At 40.2% G+C, this 24,452-nt stretch overlaps 1 protein-coding gene across 4 annotated transcripts in view; it reads left to right on the forward strand.

Moving 5' to 3' along the window:
- The window catches only part of USP22 (ubiquitin specific peptidase 22), a 149,432-nt gene that overhangs the window by 40,211 nt on the left and 84,769 nt on the right, over positions 1 to 24,452 (forward strand). For 3 of the 4 annotated variants that reach the window (XM_053276436.1, XM_053276434.1, XM_053276435.1), the window contains exon 2: positions 8,346 to 8,478. In XM_053276436.1, coding sequence (XP_053132411.1) covers positions 8,346 to 8,478 — 133 coding nt within the window. Of the gene's footprint in view, positions 1 to 8,343; positions 8,479 to 9,221; positions 9,294 to 24,452 lie in introns of those variants that run through there. The other variant, XM_053276437.1, reaches the window with a different exon arrangement.

Below are 24,452 nucleotides of genomic sequence, written 5' to 3' on the forward strand. Positions count from 1 at the left end.
TTTATATACCACCTGACTCCAAAGGCTCTAGGCAGTTCACAAAGAGGAATACAATAAAAACAAAATAAAACAACAATTTAAAACATTCCATCTTATTTTCTTGTGTCCTTTTTTATTTGCATGAAATTCAGTCGTTCTTGCACCATCTTAATACTTGGCCAAGGTTCTAAAATGTCCCAGTGAAAAATGACACATTTTGTTGCAGAGTCAATATTTTAAAACATGTCTACCATTATTTTTGCTTGCCAATCCTTACTCTAAAGCTTGATGAAATTTCTTCAAGAAAATGAAGATCTGTTCTGCTCAAAGGACCGTATTGTTGGGTCTTCTGGCATCCATTTAAAATATTGCATTTGCAAACCAATGATGTAAATGTCAAGTATATTGTGGTCCTAAATGTAATAATTGCTCGCTCAAAGTAATTAAGACCAGTTCTTAATATGAAGTGACGTGGTGGTTGCTTCCACGTAAGCCACACCGTTAACATCTGGTCCTAGGAGATCATGTTGGAGGGAGCAATGGATGTTCCCGTCACTCATCCCCAGGGATCAACATGTAAGTGCACATGTCTTTAATATCTACGGCCATGAGCAGGACTGCTATTTAAGAACAGATCATCTGGCATTTCCCCCATCCCCAAATCTCCTCAGTAGTGCTCGGGGGGGCGGGGAAGAAAAAAAAAAAGCAAAGGTATCTTGCTAACTTCCAGGACAGTTAATTCTTGTTAAGGCTTAAAAGCTTACATAAGCCTCTGCTTATAAGGATAGCACAGTCCTGTTAGTTGTACTGACTAAGGCCTGCTGCAAACTATCTGCAGCTTTGTATGATGTATCTGTTGGTGTGCCGTACCTCTTTGGATTAGACTGTAGATGGGAGGGAGCTCAAATGTTTGAATGCTTCCTCCATACCCCGCATGTTCAGTATTGCAGAGTATTCTAGCTTAGTCTCCTCTCTGAGATGATAGTTATGCAGGGAGGTTTTTAAAATGAAGGCGCTTTCAAACACTTCACTACTACTAAGAATATTTATATACCACTTTTCAACAAAAGTTTTCAAAATGGTTTACATAAAAATATAGGTTGGTCCCCTGTCGCCAAAGGGCTCACAATCTAAAAGAAACATTAGACTCCAGCAATGGCCACTGTGCTGGATTTGGATAGGGCCGATTGCTCTTCACCCTGCTAAATACAAGAGAGCCACCACTTGAAAAAGTGCCTCTTTGTTCAGTTAGCAGGGTTTCATTCTGGACCTAAGTGGTGCAGTCCAGAAACACAGATTTCATTGAAAAGATTTATATGCTGCCTTTTCATCAAAATGCTCGGCATTTTGATGAAAATGCTTACATGAATTAAAAGGAAAAGCAGAGTTAAAAAACACCAAAATCAGTTCTGAACAACACAGAACTAATTATGCCAGTGTGTATTGCCTTTGAGACTCCTTAGTTTCATACTCTTATGGTTTCCAAGTATTGCAGGCCCTTCTTCAGAAGGTTTGAGCCTTAAATAGAGCAGGGCTGCAGTGACTGGGGTTTTTTTTTTGTTTTCCACTACCCTGGGACTATCCTGGGAAAATGAACAACTCATTCTCCGGCTCACTGGTGTTTGCAGTTGTCTAAACTCTTCTGGCTTTTAAACTGTCAGTATCTGGCCTTTCTATTAATAATGGCAGTGAAGATGGCATCTATCTATCTATCATACCACTTGAAATGTACATCTCTAGGTAATGTACAAAATTCAAAATATTTAAAAATAACCCTTAGCTCCATAAACATGCTGTCACAACTGTGTGTAGTTTTTGTGACAATTGAAGGACTATTTAGTATACTGCTAGTAAGCCAAAGCTTAAAACTTTATGGCACAGGATTTATTTTTTTAGGAACATATAAAGGAAGAGTTGCTATCTGCTCCTCTCTCTCTTTTTAAACTTAGTGTTGTATGTATAAATCATTTTTAGAGGATCTTTATTGCAGCTATCTGTCTTGCTAGCAGAGAATTGCAGTGACTTTGATGTGGACTAATTAAGTTCACATTTTCTATGGACAGCTTGATACTTAAACAAAACAGAACTGAAGTCTCAGCTAGCCTAAAGATCCAGTGAGTTGCTGAATGAAGCTTTGATCTATATTTCCCTTAACTTTCTCTTTCTGGAAAGATGCTGCTTGGAGTATTCTGTTCAAAGTAGCATGGCAGGTTCCCTAGAGCAGGCCTCCCTCTCCCCACATCCCTAGGAAGAATAACATTTTCATTCACTGTGTGATCTTGTCTCACAAATAGCATCTTAGTTAGCATCCTGGGCAGCGTTGAATAAAATGCCCTGTGCAGTGTCAGGTTGGCATGGCTGCTTAGCCTGTCAGCTGCATTACTTCTCAAGTCACGTGTCCCTGGAGATTAGATCAATGCATTACCTAATAGAATGTTTAAAAACATTTTCACGATTTGCTGACACAGGGGAATGGTGAGGTAAAGTAATAGATTTTTATACTCTATCTTAGAACACACTACTGCGGTATTGGCAATCATCTTGTTCTCATGTGAAATTGGCTACTGCAGTGGTGCATTGCAGGAAACGGATAAAATCAGCACTCTGAAAACATATATATATTCTTTGAGCAAGGTTCTGAAAGGAGGACTTGTAATCTGCATCTCTTCCTCCTCATTTTATGAAGAAAGAAGTTTCCATATGAGTACTTAGGGATGCAGCTACTTAACCATTATTTAAACATAAGTTTGCACAATGTCAAGGGTTCTTCACCCATGTTATTCCTAGAGGAGTTGGTTTATTGAGCATTTTTTTAAAAAGAGTGTGTAGTTCTTGGTGCACAGGAGAAACTGTTCTACCATTGAGCGCTGATTATTAAATTTGAGCCTTTGAAGATGTCTGACCCTCCTGAGGTAAATCTAGCACATTTTGTATTGATGAACACAAGTATTTCAAATAATTAATCTTCCATCTCTCTTTACTTTAGCCCACTCTATGCTATTCTAAATGTTGAGATTTATATTTAGTGCTAGGCACATAGCCATGAACTGTTGCTGTTGTGTGTCTTTTGCTTTTTTATTTTGGTACCTTTTTTTTAGCATCACTCATTGCTGTAGAGCTGAAGTTCAATATGGAATTGGAAAGCTCTCTTTGAAGAAAGCATGTCTAATCTTGGCAAGTGTAACAAACCTTCAGATAAGTGCATAGGTTCATTAATTTATTTTCACTATCTTTGCCACACAGTGACAACGTTGCCCGCTTTATTCCCGTCAAGATGGATGCTAGATCCTTCTGTTGACATATGTGGGAACTTTACATCTAGAGAACCAGCTATCTCCTGTAGAACAGGAGTCTTCAACTGCATGTTAATGTAGTATGATTACCATAATATTCTTGTGTGCTCAGGGTGTTTGTGTATGAGGAAATGAGTACTTTCCCAGTCCTGTTTGAAGGTGAAATCCTATACCATGCTTTTCTATGTATCTTTACCACACACATGTTTGATGCAGAGCATGTCTACCTATCTTGGGTATTCCTTGAATCTAGAAAGAGAAATTCCTTGGTCAACATGATTTTAATGCTGAGTTAATCATGGTTTCCTCAGTATGGTTTTCGAAGTGTGTTTCCCCCCCCCCCAACCCACTTCCATGTAATAAATGGGTATTTTGGAATTTGGGTTGAGTTCAATAAGATCAATTAAGTATTACTGAACATTTTTAATGGTACAGTTCTACCATGACCAGAAGCATTGTGATCTGGTGTGGATTGCTTCTTTCTCTAGCCTTCCTTCTTCCCAAATTCTCACTCATTGAAGAACCCTTAGTTGACCCAGAGAATTAATGTGACATGAAGTAGGGACTGATGATCTGGTAAGATAATGTAACCAGTATGATCTTGTAAACAATGTTTTGATTATATGCCATCCTGTAAGTGGTAAACCACTAAACTGAGCTGGTGTTTTGTTGACAGCTGAGAATGTCAGACGCTTATTTCAAATGCTATTTTACAGGCCTGCAGTGTTTCCCTAAAACTTTTGTTTTGTGACTTGCAATGCTAAGTGTCAGAATAGCAACTCTGTGTGTGTGTGTGTGTGTGTGTGTGTGTGTGTACGTACATACCTTAACACTCCCATTTAATGATTCATAAGCCATCTTGTCACTGCCATATTCCTGTGTGGTAGTGTGTGTGTCCCCAGGGGCGTATCTAGGGTAGGGCAGGCAGGGCACGTGCCCCGGGCGCCTCTTGAAGGGGGGCGCCATTCTCTAAAATTAAAAAAAAAATTAAAAATGGTCACCGAAAACAAAATGGCCACTGCACATGCTCAAATGGCCTCTGTTTTTAGCGGCCATTAAAAAAAAAACATTTTAAACAATGGCCACGACACATGCTCAAATGGTCCCTGCAAGGCCCTAGAGGCCAGCGTGGGCAGGGGGAATCTTTGCAGGACCCCCCCCCAGCCTTTAGGAAGCACCCCGAAGGGGCTACAGGTAAAAATAATATAATATAAGTCACTGTACACATATTTAGTTTGGAACTATGTACAGAGAATCAGGGCTTGTGAATACTGAGCTGACGCTTATGAGCTAGGATTGTATTCATTTGCTCTTACTTTGCATCTTGTGATAAGTGAGTTAAATGTTATGTCTTAATAATATGGCTATTAATGGTGAGTTTGTCTTTGAATCAGTATGAAATCCTTAGTATTAAGGCCCACTGGGAGATTCTTGCTCTCTTTCTCTCATTTTAACTGTCTTTCTGAAATACTAGAATATATTCCAAGCAGTGACACAGTTTACTCTGCATATCCTTTAATTATTTTCAGAGTATCTGGGAAAAGCCAAATCTTCCATTTATTTTTAAAACTTACGTAATAGTGATGCTACAATGCATAGTAGAGAATTAGACAGGTACTTCTCTTTAGTTTTCCAAGTACACCTCCACATAGTGTTTGGGTATTTCATGAGCCCCAGCATACTGAAATTTGTACTTTTCCAGCATTTTTTGGTCTGGCTACATCCATTACTAAATAGTTTTTGAAATATGAAAAGATTAACGAGCTTGACTTGTATTTTTGAGCTGATATTATGGTAAAGTTATCTGAAAGATGGGTGTCAGATGCTTGGACAGGGGGCGCAATTTCAGTGCTTGCCCTAGGCGCTATTTCGCCTAGATACGCCTCTGTGTGTCCCCCCCCCGAGCTTTTGATCACTTGTGATGCTTAAGAAGAAAGGCAGCATCATTTATATTGCGTCTGATGTACTATGTTATGTGTCTTAACTTCCTGATCTTTAACCTTTCCCCCCTAGAAATGCTTTCAGTAGGACTCCTAGTTAAATGTTTTTAGGATCACAGTGTAGAATGGAAAGGGGTGAAGAAATGTTGGCTCAGTTTATCAGCCAGACAAAATATTTTACTTGTCACATGGTTCCTCAATCTACGTTGGTACATTACTCATCAGGACTTTTTCTCACTCATCAGGCATCATTTTTCACTCATCACAGACTAGTAGACTAGTGGATTTCCTCAGCCCCGAGAATGGAGTTGCCAATAAAAGTTAGGTATGGAGTCTTGGGTATTTCACTTCTCCAGATGTTATGCAAGGACAAAAAAAGGAACATAATTGCATACCTGCAGTTAAATACTTGACGAAGATAGAAAATGATTCAGAGAAGTAGCTTGTTTGTCAGATCCCCGTGACACACAGGTACATGTAGGCTTGTAGGGTGAGTGTGTATGTATGGTGGGGTCAGTGGGGTTGGCCTAAAGCATAAGAAATGGCTGCTGTGTATAAAAGGGGCAAAAATGGCAATTGTCTGTCAAACTCTCCACTGCCATTGACCACCTACCTCACAGGGTTGTTGTGAGAAGAAACATAACTATGTACACCACTCTGGGCTCCATAGAGGAAGAGCGGGATATAAATGAAAAACAAAAACAATTAAAACAATTTGCTGTGATGTCAGAATGTTGGAGAACACTTTGACATCAACTTGGCAAATGAATTAAGTGATGAATCCGAAATAAGCAAAGTGAACCAGATAATCTCTACATTCAAAGAGTATAGTTCTAGCTTGTTTACCTGCTGTTCCTGCACACGCCTTTTGTTAAGTGCCCGTAACAAAAGAATAGCATCTAGAATAATATCCTAAGCCTTCTCTGCTAACTCATGGTATCCCCTGCAATTGGCTAAGAAGCTAAACTGCCAATCAATAGAGTTGCTATTATAGTGGTGCTCTTAACAAGAGAGGTGGTTCATATTTTAGCCCTTTCAGCCCACGAGCCGCAATCTTACATCCATTTGTCAAGAGATTTACAAGATGCATGTCTAGATAGTTGTTGGTGCTTGGTCCATGTTTAAGGATGATGTTTCAGTAGAATAGCAATAGCACTTACATTTATATACCGCTTTATAGCCGGAGCTCTCTAAGCGGTTTACAATGATTTAGCATATTGCCCCCAACATTCTGGGTACTCATTTTACCGACCTCGGAAGGATGGAAGGCTGAGTCAACCTTGAGCCCCTGGTCAGGATCGAACTTGTAACCTTCTGGTTACAGGGCGGCAGTTTTACCACTGCGCCAACAGGCGCCACCAGAAGTGTGTTCTTTGGCTAGAAGTGGGTTTTACTTTCCTCTTGGTGGGTTTTTCCCATTTGAAAACTTGGGCTGTGTCTAAATGATTCAAAGCTTCACTTAAATATCCAGTAATTTCCCCCCTTAAAATCAGGATGTCTAACCCGGAGGGGCGGGGGGATGAAATTGATACCATTTGACTTGTGTACAAAGCCTGGCATACAGACTGAGGGGTGAGGCATGAGATTTTTTTCAGTAAACTAAATATACTCTCTAGGATAATGGGTTAGAAATACATAAACAGTCCAGTTCCCAACACTTGCAACTGTAGCATCATACCTAGAAATGAATCACGGAGCAAGGTCTTCACAACCTTCATTGTGTGCGCGCATCTATGTACATACGTTCCTATGCACAGAATGTGCTCTCATTGTCTTCCCCCTCCACACACACACCTGCCAATTGTCACTTTGTGCTTGTTCGAAAAAAGAGAGCATGTATTTTTTATTTTTTTTTGGCTGTCCAGAAGGGGGAGGGGATTGTCATTTTAAAAAAAGAAAATCATCAAATTACAAGTCTTGCTAAGTTTTCATGCTTGTAATAAGAATGGCAGTATAAGAGAAGTCTGTTATTTCAACTCTTGTTTAAAAATCACTGATCTAGTGCCAAACTGTATCAGTTTATCCATTTCAGCGGCTTCTAAAATCTTAATTCTCTAATGGCTGAAGTAAGATGCTGCTTTCCAGTAATATTTCTGGCAAGTCCAGAGAATTTTTGATGCAACCAAGAGATTTTGCAATTGTACCTTCATGTCCCCTCGCTAGTCATCCTCAAAACATTCAAAAGCAAAAGTTACAGATTTCAGATTTTCATAACTGCTGATTGTAACGGTCTATGGACCGTGTACTATTGAAATGATTAGGTGGTCATAAAAGCATGGTCTGGCTTGCCACAGTTGCAGAGAAGGATCTTTCCCAACCCTACTTGGAGATGCCAGAGACTGAATCTGGGACCATCTGCATGCAAAGCAGGGGGCTACTACTATGCTACAGTCCCTCCCCATTGAAGTATGCACATATTCCCGGTCACAAGGAGTGTGATAGTTTGATCTGTTTTGACAGTTAGTCTAAACATAAATATGAGATTTTGTCAAAGTATATGGAGGTGCTTTTGAGCTCTAAATTCGTATTTGTTTTTTCAGGGCTTGGATTAATTTTAAGTGGAGATTTCCCAGGTGATTTATTGATTCAGTTGAATTTGGACAGAGCACAAAAGGCCCATAGGCTGTAACTGAACCCTCACTTGGTTTCCTGTTTAAACTGGCACATACAACAGACATTCATCTTAATACTAGGTGTGGAATGGTGCTTTAACACCTGTATGTTAATATGTGGCTTGGGGAATCCACCTTCAGATTGGCTGTTGATCAAAGATATCCATCTGGTCAGCAAAGTGGTTATCTGACTGTTGTACTGCTTACTGATAGTCATTAGCTCAACTAATCAATACCATTTTGGATTTGATCTTGTATCGCCAAAAAGAGGGATAGACCAACAGAGGTACAGATTTGGAAATGTGTTGTATCAATGGGCAAACGTGCACAATTGCTGACTCTACATGTCTATTTATTATCTAATTAACAGGCATGGAGAGTCTGGCTCTCAATCTGACACACTTTAATATTAGAAAGTAGAAATATATCTTGCTTAAAACTGACAATCCTAAATGGAGAGTGGACTGACTTAAATGAAATGGTATTTACTGTTTGCAATGAACATCCTCTTTATATTTCAGGCAAAGTCGTGCATCTGTCATATGTGTGGGGCCCACCTGAACAGACTTCATTCTTGCCTGTACTGTGTATTCTTTGGCTGTTTTACAAAGAAACATATTCACGAACACGCAAAGGCAAAACGACACAACTTAGGTAAGCAATCTTCCTATATTCCTACAATAGCACTTCTTGTTTACTAATGCATGAATTTAACAACATGGAAAATGCTGCATTTAGATTCGATGAGCACAGACAGCTTGTCTCTTCTTGCTACAGAGCACACTTCATATAATCCATTCAGTTTTTCTAGTAATGTTGCAGTCTGAAGTTACCCTATAATTGTGGCCATGATTAATTGAGGCTAAGTTGCCCATCCTCTAGTTAAAGGATTTTTTAAAAAGTAAACAGAATACTTAAAATACAGCATATAACTGCTTGTTGTCTTGTTGAAGTTGGAGGATGGGGGGGTGTTTGGTATCTTTGATTGTCACACTGCAATACCTTATTAGAAATCATGAAAAATGTTTCGTATACCTGAAGATTACGGTTAGAAAGCGTGTCTCTTTATTTTGACAGAAAGCATTAAACACTTAATTCTACTGGATCCTGAATGGAATTTTGGTATTTATCAAATGGTACAACTTCCTGCCTAAAGCCAAATATATCCTGGAAAGCCACCCTTGCTCTTCTAAATGCTCAGTAATTCCGTGCCCCCCCCCAAGAGGTAAATGCGTTTTGAGCTTACCTAGGGAGGCCTGCATTAATTCATATATGATCTAAGTCTTTCTCACACTGCTGTGTGTGTTTGAACTAGACATTGGATATAGAATCTCCTTGTAGGTGTTTGCGTTCCTTTTAAAAAATGGATTTTGACTGTCATGTATTTACTTTGTTAGTTATAACTTTCCATCTACTGCCTCACCTTCCCAGACTTGTCAGATGCTCAGCCTGGTAGGATTCAGCAAACAGTATGTCATCTTCTGTTCTCAATGTCTTTGCAAATGTCCTATTCTTTAAAGAATTAATGCGTATAGTCCCTTTTTTCTCTTTATACATCCTGAGAAGACTTAGCTAGAGGAAGTGTTACTTTAGAAGCTTGACTTGTGTATCATTAGACCACTATGCGTGGGTCTGATGCTTTGCTCACAACTTATGCATGCTTGCATGAGGTATTGATCTTCGTAGAGCATTTTTTCAAACTTTTCTATGTCTAGGGAGTCCTTTTCATTTTCTTTTTTCTGTCCCCCTTCCCTTGAGCATTGTTGAAGCTTCTCTGGCACAGAGTACTCTAGTATATATACACTCAGTTCAAACAGGGTGTTAGGCAGTCTGTTGCCCCACATAAACTGGGTGTGCAACCTAGAATGACCCCAGTGCTTCCATGTGATTTCATACTGCAGGGTGTGGTGCTGGTCAACGGTTCATCATTCCTGCCCTTCTAATGGAGGAACCTATAATAAGCTTTCAAGGAAACACATGTAGTAATGTGTTAGTAGAAATCTGAAGAACCAAAACTGGGGTGACAAGCAACTCTCTTATGAAAGGGATATTGCAAGCAGATCCAGTAATCACACTTCATCACAGCATTTAAACCACGCCACTGTGGCTTGCTATTATGAGAGTGAGCCTTGGGCTTATGCATCCCCCACCCCCTCTTTTCTACGTGTGCAAGGAGATAAAAAGCATCCACCTTTTTGCTTTTGAAGTTATGTCCCCAAACAGGGAACTTGTTCAAACTATGGCTAGAGATGCCAAAATGCTGTGTTTCCTTTTAATGAATTACATATCAGAAAGAAAAACTTACATAAAACACAGTGAAAATGGTAAAAACTGTTAACATTCCATACAGCCTTTCATACAATTTGTAATGGTCTTATTATAATGTAAATAAAAGCACTGGCTGAATGTTGTCCTGGTATTACTATCCACTAATTTAATAGAGATCCACTTCTCAACAAACTGGTCCTCAGTGTCATCTTTAACTCTTTCAGTGCTGCACTACATGTTCTTGGCCGTTCTCAGCAGTCAAGTAACCAATTCCCAATCATCCTTAACTACTATGTCCTTCACATAGCCAGATGGAGTGAATTTGAGACCAGGCAGAATGTCCTATCCTGTTTCTTTTTATTTTCAAAGAACAAATCCAAAATCTATGGAAAAGGTCAGCACCCCTTATACCAGCTTGCATCCTTTTGGAGATATGGATGGATAGAGATATGTTAGCCATTAAGGAGTTAAGTAGCAGCTAAATTGCAACTTATAAAAATGTTCTCTAAATAATACGTTGTTCTCCCACAGCCACAACCCTTTGGACTCCTTCCTTGGTATCGTTGGCTCCATTCCACGCTTTATGCAGTAGCAGTTAATACCATCTAGACAATTTTAGAATTACCCGTAAAAGCTGTACCTCATTTCCCCCCCATGAATTGGGATATCCCACTTTCTTTTAGTTAACTATGGTTTGAATAAGCTACAATTCTAAGTTCAGACATAATAGGGAACCATAGTCACTTCAAAAGTAGAAGCTTTCAGTCTGCTTGTGCTTGAAGGAGATAGGAGGAGGACAGACCTGGTTTCACAGTAGCAAGCATTGTCATCATTGCTAAGCAAGGTTTGCCTTGGTTTGCATTTGGATGAGTGACTAAATGTGAACACTGTCTGCTATAAGATGTTCCCCTTAGGGTGATGGGACCATAGCTCAGTGGTAGAGCATCTGTTCACGTGTAGAAGGTCCCACCTGGCATCTCCAGAGAGTTCTGGGAAAGACTTACCGCCTGAAAACTTGGAGAGCTGCTGCCAGTCAACAGAGACAGTATTGAGCCAAATGGGCCAATCGTTGCACTTGGAATAAGGCAGCTTTTGAGAAGGGGAGGGGAAATGGGTGTGCGGAAGTCCAGGGCTCATGCAGGCTCATTCACTTTAGATGATTGTTTGAACTGGGATGCTATGTTGTGGTGTTCTCTGTTGCTTAATTACGTAACATTAAGGAGAATATCTGTTCAAAATGCAATAGTTAAATATCCTTTTAAAGTTGTTAGTTCTGTGCTAGTAGAGTGATGTGGAGCAACAGGCAGGCAACTCTTGCAACCTTCTGTACAGTTGACTGGTTTTGGCTCCATTCTGTGTCCAGCTATTGACTCTTCAACGTCCTGTTTCAATACTCTTTGTTTTCCTTAAGAACATAAGAACAATCCTGCTGGATTGGGCTGAAGGCCTGTCCATCTAGTTCAGCATCCTGTTTCCCACAGTGGCCCACTAGATGCCTCTGAGAAGTCCACAGGCAAGGGCACACCCTCTCTCCTGCTGTTGCTCCCCTGCAACTGGTATTTAGAGGCATCTTGCCTCTGAGGCTGGAAGTTATATCATTGTTATGGGAATAGTGATCTAGTCATAGATGGCATTGTCAAGACTGCTTTGTGCCCCAGTTAACTGGGCTTATAGCTCAATGATAAGAGCACATTACACGAAAGGTCCTTGATTCAATCATATGCATCCTTCAATTAAAGGATCACAGGGAGCAGATCTCTGAATCAGTAGAAAGACCTCTACTGAGGGAGATGCTGATAGTTGGAGTCGAGAGTACTGGGCTGGGCTAGATGGACCAATCTAACTTGGTATGAAGAAGCTTCAGACACTTAACTGAAGAAATCAACTTTGAAAATATGGGTTTACACAATGAAATAATAGTGGAAGGACCAGAGGAATTAAAAGGGGTGTGTGTGTGTCTTGATCAGCAATCACATTTCTTTTCATGGCAGAAATTGGAAATGAAGAGCAGTTGGTTATCTAAACATGATTAGATGTAAGAAATGTTAGCTTCAGCTGTTTAAAGAACACTATGTCATTGTTACAAGGGAATATACATAGCACAAGTAGTTTAAAGCCAACAAGGTGTACATGTTCACTCCTTTTTAGGAGTTGGGAAGATCAATTCCTCTGCTTGCTTTTTCCCTACTTAGAAATACATGAAAGAAATTTTTTTTATCTGTCAAATTTGTTCACTGCTTCAAGCTTCATTTTATGGGTGATTTACAACAACCTAAAACAAGTTAAAACACAGAAAACAAAACCTTAAAACAATTTAAAAACTCAGTCAAATTTAAAAGTGAAGAGATACATCTTCAAATACTTTTAAAATGTTATTTCAGCAGGAGTGCATTGGGACGGCATCAGAGAAGGCCTGTTCTTGTGTGGCCACTAGATGAGCAGGTGGCAACTGCAGACGAGCCTCTCTGGATGTTCTCAATATGTGGTGGGGGCTCATGACAAAGACAATGTTCTCTTAAATATCCTAGGCCTAAGCCATTTAGGGCTTCATAAGTTATAACCAACACTTGCAGACCTCAGAATGACCAGGAATTATTTTGAAGCACTTAGTGAGTGACTTTTGCTGAGCTAACATTTATCTCCATGGTGACAAGCAGAAACTGATACTTCAGACACCAGATTGTATAGCTTTAGCTGTAGCAACATGTATGCTGCAAAATGACGTATTTACATGTACTGGCTATAGTTGGGATAAGCAACTGGAGCCCCAGGTGATATCTGGCCTCCAGAGATTTTCCATCTGGCTGCCACTTAACCTTTGGTTGAAAGCATCACTCCCCCCCCCCCAAACAACAACAACAACACTTATTATGGGTCTTGGCTACTTTCTGCAAAGATGAAAAGACAGGCCTCTTACGACCTCTTGTCCTCTGTGTTGAAGGGCAACAGGGATTCAGTAAGAGTTTTCCTCCCTCGGCTGTCCACTCCCATCTATCTGCATCTCAGCGTGTACACAGATGCTCTCTTCTGTGTGGTGTCCCAAGGAAGAGCTCTACCAAAACCTTGTTTGCTGTCCTTAAAAGAGAGGAAGTGATTCAAGAACCATTTGCCAGTGTTGGCTTGTCTGGGAATGAATCGATGAGTGGAGCCAGTGTTGCTGATTTCCCAACCCTTGCTCTGGTCAAAATATGACTTGAAGAAAAGTTGCTGACTGAGAGGTAATAGTCTTGAAGATGCCGCAGCAAGACCACAGATTGTGACAATGGCAGTCTCCTCCTCCTCCTGAGTTTGAGACCTATTTTGCAGGCCTTGGTATGCTCCAGTCCATCACAGTGGTAGAGGGAAGATCCTTGTCTAGGCGCTTTAATTGTAGTGGGTGCTTTAATTGTAATGGTGCTCTTTGCTGTGATCTGCTTTGCTCTGCTGCTGCTTAGATGGTAAATCCAGATCAAGAATCATCCTCGTGACACCTGTTCAGGCCAGAGATGGCTGCTTTCAGTGGCTTGGTTAACTGACTCAGAATGATATTGATGACACTCCAGTCCAAAGCCATAGTCAGCCTTGCTTAGCAGCTTCATACAGATGTTAAATAATGGAGCTTAAAAATGATCAATTCCAGCTAGGGGCTGAATAGGCAATCCCCTACAGCTATTCGCTGGATCTTTTCCGAGCAGGAAGAGCAAACGAAGGGTAGGTCCTTCTTTTGCTAACATGATTCAACCAGTGCATCATTCTCCACTGTATAAAAAGCTTCTGACAGGCTCTGATGTATCAACAGGGAATAATTGCTTCCCTGCCAGTCTCCAGACCACCTATAGTCTCTCTTGTACACAGTTTGGACACCTGATTGAACCAGATTGAGGGAAGGATGGCTCATCAGGAAAATCACAAGTTGCTCTCGTGAGAATTGACTAGTATACTGGATTGGTTTTCTAAAACATTATTTTTGACTGCCGAAGCAAGTTTTTTTTGTTAATGGAAAAAACGCAGAAAGTACTCCACTCACTAGAGTATAATCCACACATGAGCAATTCAGAAGGGAAGAGCAGAAAATATCTAGTTCTTGCATGAAGAAACACTGTTGGACTATTAAGCATAGTGAATGGAATATGCGCCTTCTGCTTGAAGCACATAGGTTTATCACATTTATAGCCCTGCCCCCCACCTTGAAGGAATTCAGGACTGTGTTCAGGCATACCCCAAATATCTTTGGGGTTGGGTAGGATGAAAGGTAGTGGCTTGGCTCTGAGGCATCTTCCAAGCATTGACTGAAAAATAAAATGGCTGTGTGTTTCTCAATGGGAATCTCAATCCTGTTCTTGAAACTGTCTCCAAGAATGTGTGCCGTTCAGTCCAGGATAAATGTTTGTGTATGAGCTTATGTGATTGCTTGAAAAGTCAGAAGCTCATAGAAATCTGCCATCAACCCCATAAATAGTGGACCTCTGCGGCAGCTGGAAAGGTTCCAGAGAAGACTTTTGGTTAAGAGGGTAGGAGCTGATACTAGCTAGCTTTAAAGGTAAAGTGTGCCGTCGAGTCGGTGTTGATTTCTGGTGCCCACAGAGCCCTGTGGTTTTCTTTGGCAGAGTACAGAAGGAGTTGACCATTGCCGTATCCCGCGCAGTCTGAGATGATGCCTTTTAGCATCATCCTATATTGCTACTGTCCAACATAGGTATTTCCCATAGTCTGGGAAACATACCAGCAGGGATTCAAACTGGCAACCTCTGGCTTGCTAGTCAAGTAATTTCCCCGCTGTGCCATTAGGTGGCACCAGCTAGCTTTAGTTTCATGGTAATTGTCGTATGAACCAGCTCGTAATGGCTATGTCAGATATGAGAATACAAATGGAGAACAGAGTACTATAACTCTAATGTTGGGATAAATTAGTGGTTCAAGATATGAAAATGAAACATGGATAGGACGGTTGAATTCCATGAGTAGTCCAGGTCTTTGCTATCCACACATGTAAAGAGAGACAAAGTGCTGCGTCATAGGGTTGCTGAGAGCCTTTGCTTGAGCTGCATGTTGCCCTAGTGAATAAAATGATTTGGGCATCTATTTTATGGGAAGAATAAAAGTCAATACTCAAGTGTAACTAGCACGCATGTTTGTTAAAAAAAATTCCACAATTAAACACATAGGAGTTCCTAGGTACATTTGGATCCATGCACTGCTTACCAAGGAAACTTTTTACTAGCCATCTTTAACTGCTGTGTCGCAGACATGTCTGTGAACCGAAAGTCTGTAGAAGTAGGGGTGTTTGGGTAATAGATAAATACATTTTCTTTTTTGAGTAGGCAGTCCTATAACGAAAAATTCAACTCTTAAAATGTTGGTCATATTTATTCTCTAGGGATTGGCTGTACAGACCTCTGCTCCTTTTAGCACCTCTGAATCAGGATCGTATTGCAGGTATTGTCTCCATTAGAGCCAGCTCTGTCAGAGCATGGTAGGTACCACAGATCACTGACAAAACAATGCTTGAGCATCAAGGAACTTCCAGGAACACTTCCTACATGTCTCCTCATAGGCTCTTGAGATCATTGTGGGAAGACCTTTTCCAAGTATCCTTGCCTTTTGGAGATGATTGCAAGTAGCGGAGCCTTGTAATGTCACTCCTGTGGATTCCTTGGTGCTCAGGGCTTACTCACTCATCTTTTATAGGGTGACTTAACCAGTCTTCTTCACTGAGATGGGATATAAATGTTCAAAGAAACATTTACCCCACGCTTTAGGTTGAGCACTCGTCTGGCAATGACAGTACCTGAGCCTAAAGATATTCACTCATGTCCTGGTATGGGATGAGCAGAGGCAACTGGAAAAACCTGCATCCTGCTACCATCTTGAATGGGGGAGCTGTGATGTAACCCACAGCAATCGCAAGCATCTCCTGCACTCTTTCTAAGCATTCAATGAACCCACTAGGTTATACCACTGAGTTGCTGCCCTCTTTCTCCTGTGTTTTGCATGGCTGAGAGAATAACTAGATATTCTTATGCTTCCTGATCTTTTTAGAAGCAGGTGTGACCTTGCATTTCTTCATGAGCAAACCTAGGCCAGACTCTTCATGGCAGTCATTGAAGGCCTAGTCCCACCATTCCTTGAGGTCTTGTAAGTGCTTGCAGTGACCCAGCCCACGTAGGTGGCCAAACCAAATTCTTAATCTGGCTCTTAAGTGCATACTCTGTCCAGTCTACTAGTTGCTGGAGGGTGTGTGTGAGTGAAATGGTGCTTGAGGGTGATGCCTTGACTACACTGTGGTTATGTCTGCCAACAATATTGGGGGTGGGGGAGTAGCCTTAACCTTCTTGCCTTCTGGCAGAACTCTTCAGACTTGTCAACAATGGAGCTTTGAATCCTGATGTTTCACTTTTTGTGGTAGTGGTGGTTGGTCTACAGCTCAGAACAGGGTTCCCAGCTATGGGTTCCGGGATGTTGTTGGACTACAACTACCATCATCCCCAGCCACAATGGCTTTTGGATATTAATCTGAGGACCCAAGGCTGGGAACCCCTGGTTTAAGTCATGTGTTTCACCACTTGTCTATGTTGGAAGGCTAGTGTGGTGCTGGGGTTGGGCGTAGGAAATACAGGTTCATATCCTGCTCCATTATGAAACTCTTGAGTCATCTTGCCAAGTCACAGTTTCTCAGCCTAATCTGTCTTACAAGGTGGTTGTTGGGCTAAAACTATTCAGAATTCCTTGGAGAAAGAATTGATTACAAATGCCAGAAAGCAACCTCCCATGTCCCTGAGAGAGCAGAGGACACAGAAAAGCATGAAGAAGAATAGAACCACAAACAACGTGTTTCTTTTAAGGAGATTGCACCCACAACATCCTGGCCTATTCAAATGTGTCTTTGTACCATATCCCACTATGCATATGAGGAGTTCATATTACATTGACTATAGAATGCACACACTGCAAATGTGCAAAAAATAGACTTATCTAACAGAAGGTGGCTGTTCTGAAAATTTTCCCCTTGCCCCCAGTATCTCTAAATCAGGGTGGATTTGATTTAAATCAAACTGATTTAATTCACGATTTAAATCACGATTTAAATCACTAGTCAGTAAGGCTTGATTTAAAGCATAGTTTTCTACATAAAGACTAATTCTTGCTAGTATAACTTTAATATGCAAGTAGATGAAGATTTTTAGAATAACAACTTTTCATATTAGTTTTTCCCCCCCAGTTTAATAGGTTAATCATTCATATTTGGACAACTTTTCTGTTGTACTTAGGAAGGAGAAAAATAATCATTACCTTAATAATAACAATTTAAATAGATTTATTCAACTGAAACAATAACATTACAGCATATGTTATTTGCTTAAACAAACATCCATGTTTGTTAACTAATTTGGCTAAACAAAATATATATATTTTAAGAAACTTAGACTGTCAGCCCAGCCTACACATGAAAAACTTAAATACTGTCCTCTGTAGCTCACTCGTCATCTTCATCTTCTTCTTTGTTCATAATCTGGAAAAGAAAAACAAGCTTTCCTGCTTTATCGGGTCCCAAACGATTTCTCAATTTAGAATGAATGAGTCCAAAGGAAGAGAATATTCTTTCAACGCCTGCAGAAGAAGCTACTGCTGTTAAAAGTGAAATCATTACTTGAAGAGTCTCTAAATCCAAGTGCTTAAGTGACTTCCACCAGTTCACTGGTGTGACTTTCTTTAAAATATCTTCAGCAAACATATATTTCTTGAATGGTTCCCCCTTAGCTTTGAAGTTTATTATAGTTGGCATTACAGATGGATGATTGCTGGATACCCATGTCATAGCTAACTCCTCTTCCTCAGCACTTAAGTTTTGACCCTGGTACTGGATATTGACAATATTTGCCAAAAAATGAGCTGGAGACAGTATTTGTCCCATTCGTTTTTTTAATGCTTGTAATTTAATTCTGTCCATGTGTAGTTCTGTTTTTAAGTGTTCACTCAGTTCCTTCCAAATTTCAACAGCATCAGCAATAAAACAGCTGTTTTTCTGTATTTTGTTTAAAGATTCAGAGATGGGTTTCAGGATGCTCAGCATATGTTCAACATTTCTCTTAAGCCCAATGTTGAGGATTTTGGCCGTGACAGTGCCATCTATTTTATCTCGATTTTGTTCACAAACTGTCATCAGAATAGGCCAGTTCTTGATATACTGCTCAAAACAGTCCACCACAGAGTTCCATCTAACATCTTGTGGGAGCGTTAGCTTGGTTCCACCCATCCTTTTCAGAGCTGCTGCAGCAAAGTGATTGTTACAGAAGTATTTAGCAATTTCAACAACATTAGTCTTTATTTCTGGAACACTTAAGTCTTTGGCTAAGAGGTGCAGCAAATGAGCACTGCAACCATAATAGCTTTGTATTCCCTTCCTGCTCTTCTAAATTTCTTCTCATCTTGGATACATTTGCAGCATTGTCTGTGACCAAACTGCGTACTAGACATTTGAATTTTTGTTCACATGTTGTTATACCTTCTACTGCCACTTCTTGGAAGTATTCTGCTGTGTGTGCATTTCCTGACGTATCAATTGTTTGTGCAAGGAAGACTTTCCCTTCTTCTGTTGTTATACAAGCACATACAATAGGATAATTGTGGACATTACTCCACCCATCAGTACTTAGGTTAACAATTCTACCCTCCAGAGCTGTTGCACATTGCTCCATTTCTCTGTCATACACTTTATCCAGCAGTTTCCCTGCAACATCTGCTTTGCTGGGTGGACTGTATCCTGGTCTCAGTGACTGAACCATATTAATGAAATGTGGGTTCTCAGTCAGACGGAAAGAAGAGTTCGTTGCATAAACAAACTGGGCAATTTTTTCATCAATTAACTCTTTTTCTAATCTGCTAGTTTTTATCACAAACTTATCTATGGTGATTCCAGGAGGGAAGGATTTTTTCTTTCTTTTAGGTGATAGTGATATGTGGCTGTGGGTGTCTGATGATGATGCTAATGAAGCACTATCCTGGATGGATAACTCTGAAACTGTAGAACAGGAGGATGGTGATCTTGAAGGTGGATAGTTTCCAGAATCCATGAATTCCCCTAAACAAAAAAGTCAGTGCTGTTATTTTATTGTTTATACAATTTCTGCTTATTGTACACAGCATTGCCCCAAAAGGAATATTTGCTTTTCTTCATAACTGTACCAAATGACAGTAACATGCAGTAATAATAAGAAATATAATTTTGCTCAAACATGACAGTTCAAGGCAGTCTTTAGAAATATTATATGATTCAATAAAAATGTTTACCAACCTGAAGATCCTGCCTGTTCAAATGTGTTTCTTTGGTCATCTTCATCACAGCACTTCTCATGATGTTGCCTCATTCGGGCCACCAGGCCTTGCATTTCTTTGTTGCAGTGTTTGCATTTTGCACGCATGCCTGCCTTACCGATAGGTAAAGGAACTTCATTAAAATATTGCCAAACTGGGTCTCTTTTACGGCCTGCTGCCATTATAGGTTTTTTCCTCCAAGGAAAGAATGTGATAAACCTCAGGTCATACACACAAAAAGATCCAAAGACTTGTCTGTCTGTGGCTGGCTATGCAGTATTGTGCTCAGAAAGTTTCACTTTCATTTTGTACTGCTTGTCTGCTTGCCCCTCCCTCCTCACACTTAGTTTCACTTTCTTCTTGTGCAGATCTATTCCACTCCAAACAATCAGAAAAATATTGTTTCTATTCTGTTTCACTGAACTTCTTGAAACTTAGCACTGAAGGGGTTGATTCTGTATTCATAGGTTTGTAGAACAATAGGATTAAGGTCTTTTTCTCAACTCTGTTCATGTCATAACATTTTTGCTGTGAAGAAGAGGCATGTGATCTCTGCTGAGTCAAATTCAGTTTTGAGAACTGCAAAAGTAAACCAAGCATCTGTGATAATATCTTGTAGGCAGAGAAACTGCCCAATAATCTTACAAAAACCTCTGGAAGAGCATGACATTGTGAATGGATTAATGGAATTTATTTACCAAAAAAATTAAACATATACAGCCTTATTCTACATAATTAAAAAACTAATCTTTATTTCATGATGGAATAACCTTTGGATGGTAATATATTTTCCTCAAAAAGCATTTTATTTAAAAAAATCCAATTTAAATAAAAAAAATTCAATTTTTTTAAAAAAATCATTGATTTTTATCCACCCTGCTCTAAATTAAGTTGGGCTCTGCAGTGCTTGTGGCTCCAGAAGAGAGACAGTTGCAGGCACAACCCAAACACCTCTGTGCCTTGGGGGTCATTTTGCAGCCAGTTCTGGCATTAAATGCTTGGGTAAATTCTGACAGTTGCTTAGGTATGAATGGGTAGGTGCAGATGAAGTTTGTTGTTGGCCTACATCAAAGGTGTTTTGAGACCATCTCATTGGCTGCTTCAGGGATGTCTGTGAATGAAGCTTTCTCTGCCTTGCAGAAAACGTTTCCAAGGCTTGATGCAGGTTATGGACCCATCACCATAAGCATGAGGGCTGTTCTCACAACTGTTACCTGGGTAGGACAAGCATCCTACGCAGCTCTGGAAGCTGTGCATGTTACTGATTTCTGGTTTTGTAAGAGCTAGGTCAGAAGAGGTGGAAATGATGGTGTGTGAGGCGGGTGCAGGCTCTGATGATGTTTTTTCCTACCTTGGTAATACGCTGGGTAAAGGTGCTGGGTGGGACGACGCCATCGGAGCCTGCACCCACCTCCCACACTCTCCTTCCTCTTCTCTAGCCTAGCTTTTAATTCACAGATGACCGGAAATTGGGAGCACACACATCTCCCAAAGCTGGGTGGGATGCCTGTCCTACCCATTTAATGGCCATGAGAACAGCCCTGTCGGGTAAGCTCACTTCACAGGCAATTATAAGGGTGAGCAACCTCGGTTATAAACTATTCATGTATTTTTATGCAATCACTGATTTAAGAACTAATAGATAGTAAATGAATTTAAAATACTGAAGTTATAGTAACTACAAGCCACAAAACAGCCTCTTGTTTGATTATAATCCTATATAACTAGGAATTCAGAAAACAAGGAGATAACACCCCCCCCGTTAGATAGGATTATAATAAATTGAGAAACGTAAATAACCACTGCCCCTTCAAACCTCCTGGTACAGCAGTTCTGAGTAAAGCAGTACTTTGTGGATGCTGCGTTTGTGAGCACTGTTTTCCCATTTAAACTGTAATTACAAAAGTTGCTTTGATTTACAGTGAAATTTGCGCAGCAGAATATATAAATGGTTAAAATAAACACACTTTTAAAAACCGAGGCTTTATTTTAAAATATAACATTCAGATATTGCTTTGTAAGGCTCCTGACATCCACCCACCCACCCTATTGCTATAGCAACAGTTAACTTGTATGTAACTGTTATACAAGCAAGTACGGCATTCTGTGCCGTGTAGTTAAAATTGGCATTTTTCATTAAAATTCTTCCCTTCCTATATAATCTGACTGTGGCAAGAATGACAGAGATAAGAAATTTAGTATGCAGACTAAACACATTCATCTTGGAGATTAACATCCAAATAAGTTAACTGGTGTTAAGGTGAGAAGCAGTGGCAAGGAACACTCAGAACACAGAGGTGACACCTAAAAATTAGTCTGTTTTTAAAAGCAAAGTTTATGAATAGTCTCGAGCAGCTCTCATAACTCAGGTTATTGACTATGTTGGAAGAACAGCCTCTCTTTCACACCTCTCCTTGGGAAATCTAATATGAGATATTGTTAGAAGCTGCTCATATTTTTGTATACACTAAGTCCTCTGGTTCCCAGATCTGCTATAGCTGGAGATTTGAAGGGAAACTAGATATTTACGACTCTCATTTTAGTATAATCCTTTCTCACTAGGCATTCTGAAAACAAGGTGAGAGGAAACAAAAGGCTGTATTGTAGCTTGTAGTGACTGTAACTTTAGTATTTTCATTTAAGCTCCATTTAAGAATCGACGAGCTCTTAATTCATACAATCATTGCATAAAAAGGTCTACCTGGCTTATAATTGAGACTGCTTACTTTTACAAGTACCTCCAGTGTGAATTAGGCTTCTGTTTCTAGTCTTGTCATCAACTTAATTATTCCAGTGTTGGCCAGGGAGTAAGGTATTAACTTGTAAAGTGAATTGGAATGGTAGCAGTCACCTGTACCTTTGGGAAGTTTGGATCTTGGGTTCTTACCTTTTTGTGTGATTAGAGCACCAGTCTTAGTCCAATTAGCATGTGCTGATGAGGATGCTAGAGCAGCCCTTCATGTGTCAGAGTTTGAAGTTTCTAAAGAGGCTTATGTAGGCTGCCTTGTATTGGTGTCTGGGGGAAGTTTTGGATTGCATGTGGGTAAAGTGCGCTGTTGAGTCAGTTTTGACGCCTGGCGACCACAGAGCCCTGTGGTTGTCTTTGGTAGAATACAGGAGGGGTTGACCATGGCCTCCTCCCGCATAGTATGAGATGATGCCTTTCAGCATCTTCCTATATCACTGCTGCCTGATATAGGTGTTTCCCATAGTCTGGGAAACATACCAGCGGGCATTTGAACTGGGAACCTCTTGCTTGATAATCAAGTCATTTCCCCGTTGCGCCATTAGGTGGCTTTGCATGTGGGTAGGTAAGCTGAAACATTTCAGACAAGATTGAAGCATTTGTTGGTTTTGAATTCTGATGATCCTGATCCAGACGTCCAGCCTATTTACGATGGGGTTGCATTTTCTCTGAAGCAACAGTGAGGATGCACCTAGATGCCCCGGTGACAAGAGTGCTTCCCTCCCCAAACAATTTTGATTTGTTTGCCATCTGTGCCTTTACCAGGAGAAACGAGACCTGGCCTTGATCATCCATGCACTTGTTACTTCCAGGTTAGCTTTCAGAAATGCACTTTATGTGGAACTGCTTTTGAAGATGGTCTGGAAGCTTCAGTTGATCTAGAATGCAATAGAAAGGATTCGGATGGGAGCTTCCTCTTTTGGACCTTATTACACCAATTCTTCACCAGCTCTACTGCTTACCAGTTTGTTTCCAGGGTCGGTTCAAGTGGCTGGTTCTGGTCTCGACAGATTCAAGTAGTTTGGGACCTAAGGCACTTGTAAGAAGCCCTGGTTGGTGCCCTGCCCAGGAAGCTGCTTCACATAAGAACACTAATGGAGAACTTGCTTTCCAGCGATATTAAATATTTGACAACTAACTTGAGCCTTGCTTGTGGATAGATTTCTTTCATTTTCCACCAAAGAATGCTTTCTAGTTCTGCTTTTATATCTACACACAGCAATATAGAAATACTTTGTTATGAGACACCAAACACCGCCCCCGCCCCCGGCCATTGGGTTCTTGATTGTAGTAAGAGTGCAGTATGCATGTTGAACACAATGTGTAGGATCTAGAAGCATCGTGAACATCATAATTTTTCAACACAACCTGTACAAATACAGTAAACATATTGTCACTAGCCTGGTTTTGTTACCAATTCCTAGAACACAGCCTTTTCCCACCTCTCTAAGGTTAATAAAATGCCTTTTTAACTTGCAAACAGCATTATTTTCTAGGTCCTAGTTTTTGTTAGAAGTCTGCTGTACTTGCAGTTGGAGGGGGAGAATAGGCATAGTGTTTTGTTAAACATTTGAGTCTATGTAAATCAATGTTTCTTAACTACCAAGAAAAGTTGAATCACATATTATTTAAAACATATCAGTCCGTCTAACTTTATTGTCTTCTCTAACGAATCCAGAAAAAACATTAATAAGATAATCATTCAATTGAAGTTGACATTGTTGGACTTATTGCATTATTAGTCTACAGCAGGCATCCCCAAACTGCGGCCCTCCAGATGTTGCTGAACTACAACTCCCAGCATCCCTAGACACAATTTTTTGTGGCTGGGTATGCTGGAAGTTGTAGTTCAGCAACATCTGGAGGGCCACAGTTTGGGGATGCCTGGTCTACAGTATTAAACTTAATACATTGCTATACTACAACTGATAATTAATTCCAGCTGTAACTAGATGATTTTACGGACTTTAAATCGAATCCTATTCATTGTTATACAACATTTGTGCACCACATGAGAATTTTAAATACTGTTTGCTTAATTTCTCTGAAATTTCTTGACAATAGAAAAGGAGCTGCCGTAAATTTTCTAACTGAGCAAAGAGGCACCTTTTAAAAGTGGTGATTCTCTTTATTGAGCAGGGGGAGAGCAACTGGCCCTTTCCATCTCCAGCACAGCATCCCTCCAGTGGCTGTTGCTGGTCTATCTTATGTTTCTTTTTTAGATTGTGAGCCCTTTGGGGACAGGGAGCCATTTTATTTATTTATATCTATATAAACCGCTTTGGGGACTTTTGTTGAAGAGCAATATAGAAATATTTGTGTC

The sequence above is a fragment of the Hemicordylus capensis genome, chromosome 13, assembly GCF_027244095.1.
Source record: "Hemicordylus capensis ecotype Gifberg chromosome 13, rHemCap1.1.pri, whole genome shotgun sequence".
In the NCBI taxonomy this organism is placed as follows: domain Eukaryota; kingdom Metazoa; phylum Chordata; class Lepidosauria; order Squamata; family Cordylidae; genus Hemicordylus; species Hemicordylus capensis.